Source organism: Blennius ocellaris (genome assembly GCF_963422515.1).
Source record: "Blennius ocellaris genome assembly, chromosome: 2".
In the NCBI taxonomy this organism is placed as follows: domain Eukaryota; kingdom Metazoa; phylum Chordata; class Actinopteri; order Blenniiformes; family Blenniidae; genus Blennius; species Blennius ocellaris.
Window position 1 is genome coordinate 19,678,643 of NC_137651.1, and position 18,222 is coordinate 19,696,864.

Consider the following 18,222-nt stretch of genomic DNA (forward strand, 5'->3'; position numbering starts at 1 on the left):
TGCATGAAAACATGATTCGCATCTCAGTCAGTCCGATAGGTTTATTACACATGTTGTCATTGTAATGATGCAGCGTGACCAACTTTTTAGAATTCCAACTTTAGAAAGGCAGGATTTATTAGGCACTTGTCTACTTATTTAGTATTAAGACATTCTGCACAATATGAAAACTCTTATGGGATTGGGGTGTTACTCGCCACCCACAAAAGACATCCCTCCAGATGATATAAAGCTATTTTTCATTAAATTGAGTGCATATTGAGTGTATACATCTTGAGACACATGCTAAATAATGAAAATGATCGTGCACCTGGAATTCAGTGACGACAATTTATCAAATAATTTTTATCTGCGGCTCTCAGTTGTTAAAGGTCATTGCATTTGAATGCCAACGCAGTTCTGACAAATGTGACCATTCTCATCTAAGTGGTTTTTTCCTGCTTGTCAACAACACATGCAACAAACAGAGCCATGCGTTTGATTCCGGCTCCATCCTTAAGATGAAAAAAGCCTTTTACTTCTCAGCCAACCGTGTTCAGCCAAGCAGATTTTTTGTAAAATCCTGTCAAATTGACCTCCCTCCATTCACAAAAACAGGTTATCACATGCCGTTTACTGAACACATTTAGTAGCTATTCAAGATGTTTGCTTTTGAAGATTGGGGTCACTTCAGATTCTATTCGTGTGTGTGTTGTGTCTGTGGATTTGTGCTGATATTTTTAAGCACAAATGTTATAGACTCTGTGTGAAGCCTTGAAAGCTTGGTCGCAGATGAGCACTCCACGGTCCAAACAGAATGTTGATAGGACACTTATTTTTCCCCATTGTGTGTGTGTGTGTGTGTGTTGTCCACTTGCAACAAAGAGAGCAGCCACATGGAGAGCTCCATTCAGAGTTCACCTGTTGAGTGAAATGATGCAGTAAAATTCGGCTATGTGGTGTGTCGTGTCTCCTCTCGTATTGACTGATGGATTAAAGGTGTTTCGTTTTGATTCGTGTCACAGTGGAGGACTTTGCCACTTCACCTGCACTCGTAGGCTTTTGGGTTTGATTGTGGTCAACAGCTACCACGTTTCCCCTGGGAACTGATGGTCACACCTGTTCGTTTCTTAACCACCTATCTCTTCACAACTCCTCCACCTCTATTAGCCTGCATTTGCAAAGGGAAGTGTATGCTTCTATTCTCTTGGAAAGGTTCAGGGGCTTTTCAAGCACATGGAGCCCATTGTAATAAGAGTTGTATTTCTTGCCAGTGATTGCACGAGCTGTACTGGCTGGTTAGGGGTGGGGTTGACATCTAGCTGGTAACCCCATTGAGATTCAGCAGCGATCACCAGAGGTGGACTTTCCCACAATGCTCTCATTACTCCTGGTGAAAAAGCATTCCTTCCCACAGCAGCGAGGCTTTGAGATGCCATTAACCCAAAGCAACCAGCGAGGCCACTCCGACTGATGGAGAGGTACACTTCATCATAGCAATGGTGACATGACAAAGGTCACCAACTGGGATATGTCATCATCAAGACTAGATTGTGATGTTGACTTGCTTGCCACTGGTTTCTGCCTCGTGGTGTTATCTGAACAGAGAAGGGCTCATTTCTTTTCTTTGTCTGTGGCATTGCAGCTGTAACGCTCTGTGCTCTCGCAGGGGTAAAAATTTTGATGAGGCTGAGCGGGACCTTTAGGTCGGCCCGACACTGCTAAGTAGTCACTGTGAATCACATAAACAGAGCATCATGGATTAAAAGGTGAGCAGGGCTCTTGAGCTGTGAGAAGACGGAATATGATGTTGAGGACAAGCCCCTTCAATTCTCCTGACTCCTCATTAGCTGTCATGCGTTGTGCTGAAATAGTGTTAAACCTTGTATTACACATTTATTGATGTTAAGAACTTGTTCACTTTGGAGTAGGAGATTAACTTCTTTCATTAGTCCCATTTTTCCCATTTCCTACCTAGTTTTTCAATGTGTGTAGTGTCCTGCTAATTGCATTAATGACATGTATTTATTTGCTATTTTTCTACATGGTACCACAGTACTCCAAGGGGGAAAAAAAACATCCAACAGAGCAGTTTTCAACAGGTTTGTCTCTCTACATCTGAGGGTGGAAGTGATGATACATACAAATCATGTGTTCCCTTAGAAGTTCCTGAACTGCAGCGTCAGCAAGATATCAACTTCTCAAAATGACACAGTATGGCATTTAAAGTTGAAATCCAGTGTCATTTTACCGCCGACTTTTCTGACAAACTCATGCATATTTATCAAGCCCTTAAAGACAAATGTGTTCCTGTCTCACTGCCCCTGTGAATGATCTTCTCTGACTGTATCAATGCTCTCAGCAAGCTTTCCAGACTCCCAGTCATGAGTATGCATGCCCACAGTGTTAGCATGGTCTCGCGAGCATGTTGCTTCTATATTCAGAAACATAGTCATAAACCCTGTGGTAAAACATATTGCGTTTGGTGTACTGGTTTGATCATAGGTATAGACAAAGTTACTTCTTTTTAGCAACTCAAAACTGTATTCCATTGCCTTTATATCTCTATCGATTTTAAGTATCACTATGATCTATGTCTCAAGAAACATCTCTTTTTGGATCATTTGTACCACATGGGTTGGATCATCAATAATTTAGAAAGAAAACATGCTGTAGCATACATTATTGATTCCCATTTGGGGAGATTACTTTTCTGAATTGAATCCACCATGTTCATAGTTGATCTTAACTATACATACTACTGTCGGTAGTGGGATTTGAATCTGCAAATTTCTCATCCCAAGTCCACTTCTCTAACCTCTTGGCCATGACTTCCCTGATTCCTCCACATTCAACCCATTATATTTCTGGGAGTGGTGGGCTGCCAGGTTACTGCATTTTGACCATGTGGGTCAAGGGCCTTATACAGGAACCAACAGTTGGCAACCTGGGATTCAAAACGGCAAACTCCAGATCCAAAGTCCTCACAAGTCGGGACTAAGGCCACATTGACACAACATTAGCAGGTGAAAACAGAAAATATCTGTTGCATTTTGGGTGCCTGTTTACACAACAACGGTACTCAGAGCCACTGAAAATGGACTTTTTTTTTTTTATAACACTACGACTCTGTCTCTGTGGAAACAGGGAAAAATGCCACTTTTCTGAAAGTCTGCTAGTGTGCATATGCATTACACTAGAGTAAACAGTATTCTGCACATGTTAATAGACAATTACAACAATGGTTGTCCAGAGTGTCATGATTATGTCACGTCCATATTCTCTTGGGACATGGTAGTTTTATATTTCCACCCGTAACAGCAATCCAGCTCTTTCGCTTGTCCGTACAAATGTTTGTTTACTCCCATTGTTATCTCTTATAGCATACTGTTCTCTGTGCATGGTTTTATTACAAATAACAACGAACAGCATCAGCTTGTGTCATACTAACTACACCATTTTCAGCATTTCTGCCGCTTTCATGTGAATGAACATGGCTTTCAAAATGGCGTTGCTTAAACGCAAAACATTTTTTGAAACGAAAACACACAAAGCCCCCCCCCCCAGGCAACTGCAGGATTACCCCCCTGCGGATCCGAACACCTCGGGTTGTGAGTCATCGTTTCAATGTGTTAATACAATTTTAAGTGCAGTGAAATCACATAATGAAATTGTTTGGAAGTGATTGAACTGAAATTACAGTTGCATTTGTTCCACGACAACAACTATTTCTTTGCGTATTCACATTAAGAGTATATTGTGTAGAGTAACATTCTTTCTGTCTACTTTGTTTCAAAAGTGTGAATTTTACCATTCAAGTGGCTTTTACAAGCACTTTGTTAATAACTGAAGTGGTATGTGACAATGGTTGCTTGATTACAACTTAGAAGGAACCAGTGTTCTTTGGTTATCCTTTCACCAAAAAGGAGAATAATTATTGTTTATGCACTTCAATCCCCATTAAAGTAAATATTCAGTGTTTTTCATAGCCGTGGCTCTTTGCTCACCTAAAATTACAGCTTTGCTTTGTCATTTTCCACAAACTTGAACTTGACATTTAGAAAGTGGACAGAATGTAAAATGTGTTTTTGTTTTCGTTTTTTGTTTTTGTTTTTTTTCTGGCCCAGCCAAAAAGCAATAAGAAGGGTTTAAGATTTCCAATTGTTTTACGCTTTCATTTATTCTCCTTTTGACTGGCAAGCCAGTAAACAAATGGCAAGTGGGCTGGCACAATGCTCTCACAAAACCTCATGCCCCGTTACTCAATTATGACTCTTAATCAGACCCTCAGCTCATGGACAATGCTCGGATTTAGTGTTGGATAGAGCTCGGTGCTGGCAGCACATTGGCAGTCATTGATCAAGCGAGGCGCCACACTTTGCAACCTGCAAGGAAATGTCAGACGGAGGAAAATGAACAAAGGAAAGAAACAAAGTAGCTGTGGATATTACCTAAATGAGAAGGGCTCATAGAGACTGAGGCTCGGCCAGCTTTGCCAATTAAACACACATGCTGGCTCTGTGCTGGAAATTAATCAAAAATAGGTTTCCTCGCACTTGAAATACACATTCTGAATCTCAGAATATCCTGATTTTAGTTTGATTTAATACCCTTGAAAGACTCCAATTGCTTCTGTGATTGAAATACAACCAATAAATGTCTTGTGCTCACTATAAATATTGGCAAGTTAAAGATAGACAGTCTTTCTTTGCTGAAGAAAATATAAAACCTCACATAGAAGAGCATAATATATAGTTTTAAAACTAGACCGTAAACTGCTAAGATAAAGGAAAACATCTTCCTATACATGTCTTCCTCAAGCTGTTGCTATTGCCTCTCATAGGTCTGTAGCAGCAGGCAGTGTTGTGGATGTATTCGTAACTGACGGGTACAGTTACAAACATATAAGTCGGCTTCATCTGCTGTGTTTTGTTGTTGTTTTGTAAAGGAGGGGTGTCAAACTCATTTTAGTTCAGAGGCCACATGCAACCCAATTTCATATTGAGTGGGCCAGACCGGTAAAACAGTGCGACAATAACTTTTACATTTACACTGTAACGTTTTTCTTTGTTATGCCACAGAGTACATGTGATCAAGATGTCTATATTTTTTGCTCAAACCAAACATTTGCTACCAGGAATTACTACATTCTGGACATGAAGTCTATTTTAATGATATGTTCAGGTGGAATGTCCAAAAAACACTCTCAGTTTTCGCTCACAATTTACTTAGTGGTTTTTCGATGGGATTGGAGCCGCTTGTGAGTATGTTTTGGCCCATAGGGATTATGTTTGACACCCCTGGTGTAGGTTTTTGCAGAGCTGCTGTCTCCGTGAGTCCTCTGGAAAAAGAGCCTGCCTTGCTGGAGAAGTACCTCTGTTATTCCATCAAACTTCAGTTTGCTGCCTGCATTAATCCTGAATAAACTCATAGCAACGAAGAAATGTTCAACATCTTTAAATTAGCATGTGTCCACAGTCCTTGCAATGCCTTTACTGCCTTGAATAAATATGCAACTTTCTGAAGGTTTGTAGTTGATCTCTGCCATTCGGTAGCTTTTCTTTTTTTTTTCAATTTCCTCATAAACTTCAACTGAACTCAATGAGTGACTCAGTCAGAGCTGACAGCTAATGTGCCACATAAATGCCAGAATAATACAGCAATTTGCACATTATTAAAACTGACCTGTCTGGAGTCATTTAAAAGTGACACAAGACGTCATAACAATTCCACCAGTTTTAAGTAACTATCAAAGCACACATCGTAAAGAAAGTTCTAATTATATCACAGCTATTAAGATCCCAGTATCATTAATGTAACACTACAGCTCACAGAATATAAACTACAGGACATCCAGGTTAAAAAAAAAGAACCACAATACATTTTTCACATAAACTACTCTGTCACTGCAGTTTTTTAGTAAAGTTTGATTTATATTTTCATGAGATAAGCTAATATATTGTCATCTTCCTGGTACTGAGGCTCCGTTTGTGACATTTTAAATGAAAACACGTGTTTTTTTTTAATTTGTTCCAGAAAAGTTTAGCATTTTGTCATGAACAGGTGAGCAAGGTGGTTGCAGTGAAGGTGGTGACTGAACACCATTTCTTTACTATATATACATTATTTAAAGACAAAGAAAGGCTTTGGTGGTAGTGGAGCAGCAACGCAGGCAGGCAGCAAATGCAGGAAACAGTCAGTAGCACGAGTCATTACGCACGGTCACCGACATTGTTTTACACATTAGCGCGCAACACTGCGCCGCAGCACACCGCCGTTGCGTATCGTCATTTTCTCTTGCCACTCTGTCAGGAATGTGATGAATCAGGACAATTAATTGCAAACTCCATGCATCGGGGTGAGTCTTGTTATTCTTGGAATGTTTTTTGGGCAGCACGGACATGCTTCACGAATATCAGGAATGTCATACACCTGCACGCTCTATTTAAGAACCATATTCCGATACGCTACATAACATAAATAATCTCAGAAATGTGTCAGAAATGACAAGAAAATAATATTCGTAACTCATTTTGCTTATGTGTCAATGCACCTTAATCGGTCATGTGCAGAAGAACTATTTGCTGTGGAAAGACATGCATGCACAGTACTAGCCAACGGAGTTGGAGCATTTTCAAAATATTCTACTTTGGGAGCCGTTTTCAAAATGTTGCATTTTCAGTGCCTCCGAGCGCCATTGTTATATTAACAGACACCCAAAATACTGCAAAAGTTTTCCATTATAATTTTTGTAAAGCTTCCTTCAACTTGATAACTTTTCTCTTGACAGTTAGTTGTTTTACAGCAAGATTGTCATGGTTTCACTTTCTGGCCGGGCTTTTCTGTGGAGTTTGTATGTTCATGTTGTATTCTGGTTTCCTCCCATAGTCCTCATGGATGGATGGATGGAGAAACCTATTTGCAGATATAGTGATGGTGGGATAAGTGACATGTTCATAAACCCCTGGTCATGTAGGTGATTTTGTCACAGCTCGAAACGTCAGATCAAACTTAACGTTTAAATGATAAGATGTCAGTGCTCTTACAGTGTGTGTATCAGTGTGTAGGCTATAGATCTGAGGCTGTGTCTTTCACCACTTGAGTGACAGTGCTGTTGAATGTGTCGGCATGCTTTCTCCACCTCTCACATTTCCCCCCTCCTGTCTCCCCAGTGAATAAGCACAAGCCGTGGATTGAGACGTCTTACCATGGGGTGATCACTGAAAACACTGACGTCGTCTTGCTGGATCCTCCGCTGGTGGCCCTGGACAAAGACGCCCCCATCCCTTACGCAGGTATGATACATCGCATGCTTAACGACTGCCAGCTTGAGGATAATCATAGCAGCGGGGAAGTAAAGGTGGACTCACTCGGGACCAAGTGTCAGGCAGTCAGCGATGACTCAGGTGCTAATCTGAGCAGAGAAGCATCGCTGCAGGACATACTTACACTCAGGGTATCAACCCAGCTGTCATTTGTTATCACTCAGAAAGGTTTAAAATTTGCTTCACTATGACTGCTGCAATTTATTTATTTTTTTGTGTGTATGTGTGTGCTTACCCTCTGCTGTGCTCCAGATATTTAATCCAATAATTCCTAGGGAACTTGCATCACATCCAGGACTCATATTTCATATTTATTCTGAGAGAAAAGTGGCCCAAATAAGCCTCATGATGGCAGACATTACAACAAAAAAGAAAAGGAACCCTGCCCCAGAAAACAAATAGAGTCAAGGCGGATTAGATTCTTCCCACTTTGTGACGATTCCGTCTCATCTTAAAGGGTGCCAGCTCTTGAGGGAGGACGTTAGCTGGAGGCTGTCGGAGAGCCCAGCCAGTCCGACTCCTGCCAGGCTACGAATGTGGCCAAGGCCACAGCGTGGGGGCTGTCGTGTGAGGCTGAAGCCCACTCACAGACACCCTCGAGCTGAGGTGGACGGATGAAGGGGATGGATGTGTTTGTGTTTATGCCCACTAAAGGATGTTTGTTCATTGTTTGCTGCAGTGTTCGTGTGTGTGTGTGTGTGTGTGTGTGTACATGTGCTGTGGCATGGCCTGAGGGAGCTCACTGTAATGAACACCCTTCAGGGAGAATGAGAGAAAATGATGAAACAGTAGGGAGGATAGCTGGCTGACCAGCATATGTCTTCTGGCACTCCACAAACGAATAGTCTCACAAGCACACACATACACACACATGCAGCAGGCGGAGCACATGGGTATTCCTAGATTTCAAAAGCGAGTGTAGAGGGAGCAATTTCTCACTAAATTATGAATAAACAACAACAGTTACATTACCGCTCTCTCTTCACAGTCTTTACTGCTCTCAGCGTCACTTCTCATCACTCTCGCCAAGTTTTCCCATCGCCACGTCCCACTCATTTCACCACCCTCTCTGAGGATTTCTGAGAAGCCCCAACAAACCCACTCACCACAGAAGCCACCTTCTTTTCTTTTTTTTTCCTACTTGGTCTTGTGACTGGAAGAAGCAGAGCACGGCAAAGACGGTTATCTGGTAATTAGTGGAGGCGAATCCTTCCTTCTTCCAGCTAAATTGGCAAGGTGGAGTGGCGGGGCAGTGTACAGGTACTGGTTAAGGCTCATTAATTAAGCCAGCAAGGTTTTTAATTAAAGTGCATGGAAGATGCTGACACGCAATGCCTGAGCGACGATAGTCATACAGCTGAATTGATAATGACAGGATTCATTACGAGCAACCTACATGTGCCCATGATGGACAAAAATACAAATTCACACACATACTATACATAAAATGTGGGGGATCTAAGTGATTTCTTTTCGCACCATGATTTTTTTTTCATCCCATCGCAGTTGTTCTGTTATTGTTATTGGAAATGAAATTATCATAAGTGTCATGAAGGAAATTTATAGTGATAAAATATATATATATATATATATCTTTTCACACTTTGCATGTTTTAAGGCATTTATTTAAACAGTTTATGGAAGAGAATACATGGCACTACTCTAATACTCTTGTTTTTTCTCAAACCTTCAATATTATATTGTATCAAATATTTGTGTTTGAAGAGAAAAAAAACCCCCACTAATTGAGCAATTATTTGGTAACACTTGTACAATGTGCCATATTATACAGACTGACAGAGCAAATTGAGACAAAGCTTTATTTTTTCCTCATCATGTCTCATGTTTTGATAGATGCGACTTACTCTATAAACCAGAAAATGCAGCAATGCGATCCAGTACGACTCTGCCTTTCCAAACTAAACAAAGTTCCGGTTTGCTTGAGTTCATATTTTCATATTCGTTTTCAGATTGTAGTTTGTGGCGGTGTTCAGTTGAACTGGATCACATCAAATTCTTTTACTTTACACCATTAATGACCTTCACTTAGTCACACATTATTGTCGGTGGCTGCCAAAACAAGGTGCAACAGGTTAAGACGGGAACAAAATCAGTAACTTTACCAGTGGAAGACTGGTACACAATTGTCAATACCTTTGATACCAGATATGTCCGTTGCTTTGCTTACATTTTTTTCTATCTATCATGTGTCATCTGTATGAAGTCAAATTGATTGGGTGTTCCATATATAATACAGAGTCTAATACCCACTGATTTGCTAGATGTACAGGAATATAGACCGTAAATGGCCCATATTGTTGCCTTTGCATGAAATCAAAGGCTGAAAGATGATACATATGGAAATGTTGAGATTTTGTCAGCTCTGAAAAACGGCAATGGCAGTATTTGTGAAATATGTGGAAAGATAATGATCTGCATCTTGTTGTCATTTTATGTAGATCATTTGATCTTTCACATTTGTCGTTGGACCTTTTTAGCCTTGTGATTGATGCATCCGATCAGCAGTTTTAGCTTTGTTTTTACACAGTAACACACTGGGAAGAAAATCTATGATATTTGTGGGATTTTATTTGACAGACATGAAAGGGGCAGCCAAAAGCTTTCGACAGCGCTTTATATTTTGGCATAATGACAGCATGCAGTTAAATAGCAAAGAGAAAAAGCAGACTGAAAATGTGACAGGCTAAAGTAAGACACTCGCGAACCGTATTGTAGATATTTGTACCAAATCTGAAACCTTCCATTTGACTGTGAATAATTTTAGGCTGTGTTATACAACCACTGAGACAGAAGGATCTTATAGAGATATTTCACGAGTATATTCAACATGAAAGCTCTGGGACTCTCCACATCTGTTCTATTATTTTGTTAATGATATCAATAAACAGTCAATATGGTTAATTTAGAAAAACAGGAACAGAGAAAGATGCATTGAAACTGTGGTTTAGCAACCACACTATGCGGGAAGACTGATCAATGAAGTAAAATTGTAGTTGTTATTGTAAGTGTTGCATAAAAGCAATATCATTTAAGCAGGACTGCTGTTTTACTGACAATTGGCACAGGTGTGATTTGGTCTGGGTAACTTTGAAGTCAGGAAAGTGCAGCTCAGAAGCTTCCTGCAGCTTTCACAAAATCATGAATAAGTAGACATTCTTTACCAGATGTTTAATGTTCTTTTTACCTCACACTTTGAAGCAACAAAAGGGACTCTTTGACAAAAGAATACTGTAGTTCAAGAGGTTGTCAACACAAATGTGCAACAAATCTCCGCATGATGTTAATTGACTGAAATGATCACATTAGGGGTTCAGCAAAGCTCCATCTGGAGTCCCTTTTATTTAACAACTCCCTCTGGCTAGGATTATGGGACATTACAATATTATGCAGATGACACATAGCTCTGTATATCAGTTTCAGTGAATCACCACAGTGCCCTATGCCTGCTGAGTAAGTGCAGAAATTAAATTGATATGATATGATATGTCAAAACTGTCCAATAAATAATAGATGTTTCATTACCTTAATAGAGCTTCTCATTTATTTTTTCTTCGTTTTATGCCTTGCTTTAATGTATTTTGTTTATGCTGCGAATTTCCATATGTCAAAATGGTGTTATACAAATACATTTGCCTTACCTTGCTTAAGAATAATAGTAAAGGTGTAAAGGGGCTAAAATAACCAACCAGCTAAGATGACTAAAAGAAATCAAATGGTATTAGATGATGACAAAAGTCAATTATTACAAAATGTGAGCTGTTCTTAATGGTATTTTTTCAACATCATAAATGCAACAAAATCTAAAGTTTTGAAAAAGTTATCATCAAACTTTAAAAATTTACATTTGTGACAAATGTATATGAAAAGACTGTGAAAATGGTTCTCCAGGTCATAATGATTGTAAATTTCTTAAGTAAATATGACTTTTTCTGATTTTCTTTTTAATTGCTTTTAAAAAAGTGTCATTTTTCAAATTAATCAATTGACATTTCTTCACTGACATTTGATGGCACCGGTATGTATAATATAATATCATAATTGCCACTATCATCTAAAAATAGCAATCAGTGTCAAAAATGATGTGGGTTTTCCATGCGAGCATTTCTGTCAGTGTCACTTCACTCAGACTATGAAATACCAAGCGTGCACAAACCCACGGTCTTTCCCCACAGGTTTTTAAAAAAAAAAACATTTTTATGAAAACACCAGTCCATGCCTGTTCAGGGACTGCTCTCGGACTGCTAAGCAGGATGCAGCAGTCACCAGACTCACTGGTCTGGAACTACAGGAAACGTGGCGGTGCTGTGTCTGAAAGCTGGCTGAGACTGACATCAGCCATCACTGTGAATCCACAGCAGCTCACAGGCTTCACATTCACAGAGACAGCATGTCAGGAGGAGTGAAAAAGCACTGCTGCAGGTACCCAGTGCTTTATGCCTGGCGATGTCTGACAAAGTGCAGTTGTTTTGCTGCAAGAAACAAAGTGGTAGAGGAAACAGGAATCAAATGGCTATATGCTACAGGCTTTGAGGAAACATGCCTTGATGTACTGAGCATCACTTGTTATGCTACCTGACACAGTTTCACATTCATGAAGTGAGTCACACACATATGTAAACAAACTTCTCAGGAGCATATGCTTTTGTCTTGTCTGTCACAACATGGGAATGCATCAGTTGACAAGTGTCAACTCAACCCGAGTTCCTCCACTTCAGTGACAAACCAGAGATAAGGGATGTTATTGAAACAGTTCAGGAAAAGTGAACAAAACAGGTGGAAACTTCTAATGATGTCAAACGGAAACAAACATGAGTTTTTCAAAACAGCTCCACTCTTTTGGGAAAGTCATTCATTAATCCAGACACTGTTGGAGACCTCAATTGACTGATCCGTCAGTCTATTGATGAATCGATTGATCCGGCATTCCCTTTCACGCATAAACCAAATGGTGCTGCAGTGGCAGCATGGAGAGCAAAGAAACCCCCATATCCTTGTCCTCCACAACAACCATCAGCTCTTCTTGGGGGATCCCAAGCTGATCCCTGAAGGAAACCAGGCCACCGCAACAATGTGGAGGTATAGTGATGCACATTTTGCCAAAGGGAAAGAGGAGTGTCAAAGACTGCTAATGATAGTTAACATTGGAAATTGTAGTTAGGTCATCATCAAGTATGAGTTAATGAAACACGATTTTATGGTCTAAAGTATTAATAAAACTGCTCTTCCTTATCATTTGTTAATACCCATTGCCAACTAGAGGATTGCAGTGGTGTAGTGATTTGTACTGCCACTTTACAACTTAAAGACTGTGGTTTGGTTTTGTGTTGAGAGTCTTTCTCTGTAGAAACTGCTTGTTCTCCCTTGTTGGGTTAATTGGTCTGCTTGTCTCATTGTGTTTGCCCTGTGATGGCGACCTGCACAGTGTGTACCCAAACTCAGTATGAGCTTTGATTGGCTCCAACCACCTGCACCAATAAAGTGGATAAAGTGAAGGGGATGGATGGATAAATAGCTGGACCAGAACGGCTACACAGGATTTTCTGTTTTCAGCCAGCATGTCTTTTTATATTAGCCTAAGTATTATTCTGATTCCTAACCTCACTTACGTATACTTTAGTTTTATTTATTAATATTGATTTGGAATGGCTACCTGCCATTGTCATAACACTCTATGATGAAATGTATTTTCCAGTTTCGCTTATGACTTTCCCTCCTAACTCAAATTGTTTATTTATTTATTAGTTTATTTATGCGTCTCAAAATGAAAATGTGTGATCCAGATAACGTAAGCATCACTCCCATTATACGTCCATGTGCCAAATGCATTGGAACAGTATTTAATCCACCGGATGGGGCTCCTCTAGTTCATCAGATTTGATGAACACTGAAAGAACAAGTTATTTTTAGAGAGAATAAAGAAGCCAGCATTAACTCCCATGTCAATGGCAGGAGGTCACTCACTGTTGACCTTCAGAAAAGAGTTGGTCTGCTCTTCAAACACTTCAGTAAACATTCATACTGATCCATGTTGTTTAGGTCCTTCCATCTGAGCAGTGGGTTATCTAAAAGGCAAGGACATGTGCTAAAGAAGTTACAAACCAGCTGAAGTATATAAAATGTTTAAAATAACGTTCTGAAAACAAATCAGCTTTTTTTTGTGCTATTCAAATACTGAAGTTGTTCTGCGATGACGTGACAAAGCAAGCAGTGGGCCAAAAATAAGCTTTAGTTTAAGGCCCCTTTTGTAAGTGATAGGTGGAGTCGAGATTTGACATTAGATCGTTCCTTTAATTTATCTTCTGTACCGCTTGACCGAATTCAGGGTCGGAATGCTTAAGAGCCAGTTCCAGCTGAGTGAAGGCAGACTATCCCATACACAGGTCCATCAAAGGGCAAACACAGAGAAACAGACGATTATACACACCCGTATTCACACCTACATGCAATTTACAGTTTTTTTAGGACTTTCTGAAGACTTCACCAATTCATATTTGTCACCATTTAACAAATCATTCTTTCAATAGAATTATAAAATCTTGCACAGTTTCTACCGTCAATAACTTGAATTACAAACAGTAGCAATTAACTATTTACAGTCATATCTAATGTAGGCACATATCTCTTTTTTTTTGTTTTTTACACTGTGGGACAAAATCTGAATACCCTGAGAAACCCTGCACATTCACAAGGAGAACATCTAAACTCCACAGTTTTGAATGTCCAAATAAATGTCAGAGCCAACCATCAAGAATTGCTCCTTGAAAGTGTTCATCTTCACTAACTCTAACTGTAGCTTCAGCTAATGTAAAATGTAAAGTATTCTGACATGGTTCAGTTTGGTCATAGTGTATAATAAGAGAGCTTCCATAATCCATTAGGTTATTAAGCTGAAGTGGATGTTTCACTCCTTTTTGAGTGGGCTTCTGAAGTGCCGGGTGAGGAAGGTTAATGGACAAAAGCTGTGCTGAGGGTCCTTATATGACGCAGGTTGTCAGGTTGTCAGGTTGTCACTCACTCCTGCTTTGCAGTTCCCTGTACATACGCAGGCAATGATAGACATGCATTTTCCCGTGGCATAACTTAACATTAATGTGTCAATCCTACAATTTCCCCGGAGCCCTGTGGCTTCTGTTTGGACATCGAGCCGAGGACTCGCCAGTGACCAATAAAACAGGCCTACACCTCAATCAACCATGCTGGCAGTTCCTGACAGGTTCACGGAACGTCAACATGCCTTACACACACACAGACACCTTCACTCTGCAAAAAATTGAGTCGGTACGACGTCTAACACAGAACGTGGCCTTTCTCCAACTCTGGACGAAAACTGGTTCTTTATAATGTGTCTCTGTTCAGCATTCATTTGCTGCAAATAAGAAATCAGACTGACAGCAGGAACCAGCCTGTTCATGCTGTTTCATGTGATGTGTGAACAAACAGGGTTTTTGAAATCTCATTTTACCACATTACCAACCTGTACCTCTACAGACAATAATGGAAATAAATTATCTGTGACCTTGGGAGAATCCAGCAGCACTTCCAAACGGTCAGCGATAACCTGCCATCTATCGGTACAGTAGATATGAGTAATGAGTAAATATACAGGTTGACTAATAGGCTGTGATTCATTAGCTTCTCACTGTCTCTCTGATTGGGAAACAGATCGAGGTAGTTATAAAAAGGACCTCGTTAGCATGTGAGCTTTGTTGCAGGGTGTATGTGGAAAATCTTGAACAATGCAGTGTGGTTATTAACTACTGGAAAATAAAGAAAGGTTTGTTTGAAAGCTGAAATGCGGTGTATGACTTGAGAGATGGAATACATTTGAGCAAGTGAGATAAATGGCTTAATGTGAAGGGAGGATAAAGGTTAGGTCTACTGTCAATGTCTCTCTTTGTAAAATGTGATTATGACTCACTATAAAATGCTTTCAAGTACATCTTAACACTTACACGTGTTGGAAGGCCAAATCAAATGGCTTCGGTTTTAATGTGAGAATGCAACTCCTCAGAGATGGCAGATTTGCAGCTGAATTGACTCTTACCAGCGCTGCTGAATCTTCTACCGTGCGCTCCAATTCTTTCCTGCATATTGATAATTTCTTGGCACCAAAATGATGTACTTCCTTCATTTTTAAGGCCTTCTCAACACTTTCTTTTGCTGCGTATGAAGCATTAGGGAAGAGGACCATTCTTTAAAAAAAGCCATGACTCTCAAAACTCTGGCTCATTTGAAATAGTAGTGTAAAGGTACAAGAGTCATTGGACAAGTTTTGTCTTTTTCAGTCATATAACTCTTAAAATACTCTATGCATCCACTGCTTCTCGTATCTCTCGCTTGTGGTTAGGAATGACAAAAATATTGCAATTAAAAAGAGTCATGATTCTGGCTCAGACAGACAATTTTCTTGCACTGTTCAACCGTCATCTGGAGGTAGTCAGCAAACCACTGTGCTCAGTGTCAGGGTTTGTGAACTCAATTGCACGGCCGACAAGAAGCTTAGTCCAACAGTGTTCTATTCTCAAAAAACACAGCAGAAGCAAAGTCAGGCAGTCCAAGATCAAAAACCAGAGCAGTCAATGGAGGAGGAAATCCAGGAGGCAAGGTCGGGCAGGCAGGAGGTCAAAACCAGTGTTGGCGATTGAGGAGAAAATCCAGGAGGCAAAGTCGGGCAGGGAGAAGGTCGAAAACACACAAAGGCAATACGAGGGAAAAAAGGCGGGTAGGAATGGTGTAAGAACTCAGACGAACTGGCAACTGGAGCTACAAGAGAGGGGAACTAAATACACACACTAAAGACAATAACAAACAGCTGTGATCAGGAGGAGGAAGCAGGAGTGCACAGGGGCGGAGCTATGTATATAGCTATATATATATTTATATATATATCAAAGACATCACACATAATATCACACCAACTTTTGCCAACCAAAAGACAAACTAAATGTAAGAGACCACGGTACATGTGGACAAGAAATACAGTACAAAGTTAAATTAGGCATGCGACAGGACACCAATGGCCATCAAACCCACTAACGTGGCTTTTAGTTGGACTTGCTCACATGCCTTACCTTTAAGCTCAGTTTCTTCAGTTTTATCATAAATGAGTATAAATGTCAGATATTATGTAAAAAGCCCTATGGTGGCTTCCATAAATGTGAAGTCTGGAATGAACTTATCATCTGCCAGAGAGGATAAATGGATAGTACGTGTCATTTTTATCTTAGCCTACTCACCGCTGGAAAATATAGATATGACGTTAAAGAAGGAGCCCTCTGATGAGAGCCCCTTCATGCCTTTTTAAATTTCTTTGCATGAGCTGAATGGAAATATCGAGTTGGCCAGGGGGCTGCTTTTAATAAGGCAACAGTTTTTTTTTTTTTTTTTACCCCCCCTTCCCTTTTCAATAGGTGCTGCTGTGTCAATTCCTTTAAAAAACCCCACTTCAAAGCAGTTGCTTAAAACCACGATTATAAAGCAGCAGGATGATATCATTTTGTAGAGATGCTCTATCAAAAACATTTCCTCTGTGCGGCTGTCAGATGAACCTCAGTCTGGCTCTGTGTTGTTCCACTGAGGCACTCCTCCCCTTGCACTTCAGTTCCTCCCTCTCTTTGGGCCGTTTTGCTTGTATTTTGACCTGGGACACACCCTGGCTTTCCCCTATCCTTCCTCAGTGCTCCCTCTTGTCTCATCTTTGCTCAATAATTTCCACCTGTCAGATTTCATCCTCTGCCTGTGCATCCAAGGTACTTCATGTGGCATCCTTTATTCTCCACCATATTTGACTCGATGCATAATTCTCACACACACGACTGCCTCTGTCTTTTTTGAGGAGGAAGAAATCAATCCAATTAGATCAGTTTGTGACACAGTTTATGAAGGTCTCGGTGGGAAACAGATGGACCTGACAATGTAAGGACCCTGTAATGTCAGATTCAAGTGTGGGGTTATTCAGTGTCCCCGTTATTCATGCAAACTTGTTCCCGCTGAAAATGTACAGGCAGCATAATGACTATCTTGCTTCTGGCATTCAGACTTGGCCTTGAAGACAATGGAACCATCACTCGCCATTGTTCACGTGCTCATTTATTAATGAAGTACTGAAATGCAATCTCATTCTTCAGTGAACCACACCGATCAGGGAAATAGTCTTTGTAATGAGATTTTTTCCCGCTTTTAACTTCTTTTTTGTCTTTTGATGAGTTATAGAACTGAAAGAGGAGTGCAAGCAGGTTAGGTTTGTTCTTTTAAAATGGGAGCGAAAGAACTAAAAGTGCTAGATTGAGGTCCTGTCAAATGCCATTAAGTCAGGTTTCCAGTCACCTACCTTAAAATCTCCCTGTGAAGCAGAGATACTGGAGCTTAGACGGTTGTCTAGAATGCTGTTTTAATGAAAGTCTGCTTTGTAAGATTTTTGCCTCAGGTTTAGTCCACTGTAGTTCAGTATCACTGTCATGGACATTTCAAACCTTTGCAGAACCGAGCTCAGAGATGACGGCTTTCTGCTATTCTGGTTGGTGTGAGGGGATGTAGGAGAGAAAAGGATAGGACAGACAGAGACATTGGGGTAGGGATTCAAATCCTGATTCGGTTAGGGGCTAGAGATTCAAATCCAACAACATTGTGATGTAGACGGTTGAAAAGACAACTTTTTGAAAATGCTGTGACGCAGTGGAAAGTGGGAAATGCAACTTTTCGGAAAGACTGCTGCTACCGCTGACACGCACCTCGGCCATAATAAATATGTAGTTCTTCCGCACATGGTAGTACTGTAGTAGATGGATAATAACAATAATGGCTGGCTCCGGAGTGTCATGACTTCCAGTCCATATTTTCTTGGGACTTGTTTGTTCCGTAGTTGAGTCACTTGTCGTAGCAGTTCAACTTTGTCTGT

At 40.3% G+C, this 18,222-nt stretch overlaps 1 protein-coding gene across 1 annotated transcript in view; it reads left to right on the forward strand.

Moving 5' to 3' along the window:
* Window positions 1-18,222, forward strand: part of LOC308143842 (calsyntenin-2-like) — a gene marked incomplete at both ends in the record, with an annotated part of 310,321 nt that overhangs the window by 110,258 nt on the left and 181,841 nt on the right. Inside the window, one exon of the mRNA XM_080514768.1 lies at window positions 7,152-7,274. Coding sequence (XP_080370894.1) covers window positions 7,152-7,274 — 123 coding nt within the window. The remainder of the gene's footprint in view (window positions 1-7,151; window positions 7,275-18,222) is intronic.